We start from the raw sequence: 1,471 nt of genomic DNA, 5'->3' as shown, positions 1-1,471 counted from the left end.
CACCTGATTGTTTTTAAAAAAGTCCCGCTGGTCACTTGCTGTCTGTCTCCACTTAGGCTACTCGTCAATCATAACCTTTAACCCTACCACTCTGCAAAATTCGAAATTCTTTGATCTAATCTCTGCGAAATGAAGCAAAGCCACCTACACCCACATCGTACCACAACTGTGTAATCCTATTGACCTATTGTCTTTACTTTGGTGTAATTATGCCCCCAGCACAGTCGTTACTGTGGCTAATCTCAAGAAGGACTAGCATTCTAGTACAGTAGAACATGGCTGTAGCGAGACTTTTAGTTCCAGAAAAAAAATCGCACTGTAGGCAAGTTCCTGCTATAGGAATGCAAAGGGGAATGATTACCGAAAAATCCCACACTTTACGCTCTCCTCTTCTTTTTCTGTCTTTTTTTTGTGCCTAGCCTAAGCCTAAGGCTATTATAGGCTATGTCACCTCACTTTTGGAGTGGCTCACGTAATGTGTCTCTCTGCACCATCTTTCTCTGCTGCCTGCCCCACCTCACTCATCACTGGACTGGCCAATTACAACGACGCACCGCTGACTGCCTGTTTGGAGCCCGCCTACAGCCCCACCCCCCAACCCCCTTTCCCCAGCTAGAGCTCACTCGATCTCTCCGTCTGTATCCAAGTTCGGGACTTTCCTTGCCCCGTTAAACCTGAGCACAATTAACTGACTTTACGTAGACCAAAAAAATGGTTGATTCCGTTAAAAAGTCCCACTGTAAGGATGGTCCCGCTGCAGTGGGTGCCCCTATAGTCATGCTCTACTGTACTTCTATGCTAGACTGCCTAGATTGCAGAGAGTAGACTCTAGTCGATCAATTAGGCGTGATTTACAGTAGACTGCTGTTTAAAATTACTGACATTTCTATTCTGATACCACATGAGCACTGCATTTAAATTTCTACCACGGTGATTATTTTATTTCCTTGACTGTTTGTAGACCTAAACTAAACAGGCGCCCTTTAACTTTCAATGGAAGGACTTCTGTAACGGGCAACCACCCCAACAAACTCCATAAAGAAAAGACCTTCTAACCCAAACAATAACCCTAACCCTTGCTAGCCTCAACACTGACTCTAATTTTAACCCTCTATCTATTTCATAGTGGCTGCTTGTTACGGAATTCCTGCCCTTTAAATATCTGCAACATTTCTATTCTGATACCATGTCAGCATAACATGACTATATTATATATGTGATTATTTTCTTTCCTAGACAGTTTGTACAGAGATCAGAAAAATGCCTGTAGACGTACCTGACAAAGAAGTGCAAGCCATCTATGATTTGGCTTTGGAAGTTGCCAGGAAAGCTGGAGTTGTAAGTGTCCTGAAAATGTTCAACCGTTTCAGTTGAATGTAATGTAAATCTTGTCATCCTTCCTTATTTTAAAATTTAAGCTTGTGTTTTCCTTTGATGGCAGTGCGTGGAATTCACTTTTTTCAAGGGGGGT

At 42.7% G+C, this 1,471-nt stretch overlaps 1 protein-coding gene across 1 annotated transcript in view; it reads left to right on the top strand.

The window, feature by feature from the left end:
- Positions 1 to 1,236: 1,236 nt before the first annotated feature.
- LOC101862109 (inositol monophosphatase 2) overlaps positions 1,237 to 1,471 on the top strand; it is a gene marked incomplete at its 5' end in the record, with an annotated part of 12,647 nt that continues 12,412 nt past the window's right edge. The window contains 1 exon segment of the mRNA XM_005096986.2: positions 1,237 to 1,338. Within this exon segment, the coding sequence (XP_005097043.1) occupies positions 1,261 to 1,338 (78 nt within the window).

Source organism: Aplysia californica, unplaced genomic scaffold, assembly GCF_000002075.1.
Source record: "Aplysia californica isolate F4 #8 unplaced genomic scaffold, AplCal3.0 scaffold00144, whole genome shotgun sequence".
Classification (NCBI taxonomy): Eukaryota; Metazoa; Mollusca; class Gastropoda; order Aplysiida; family Aplysiidae; genus Aplysia; species Aplysia californica.
This window is presented reverse-complemented; position numbering and strand designations above follow the sequence as displayed.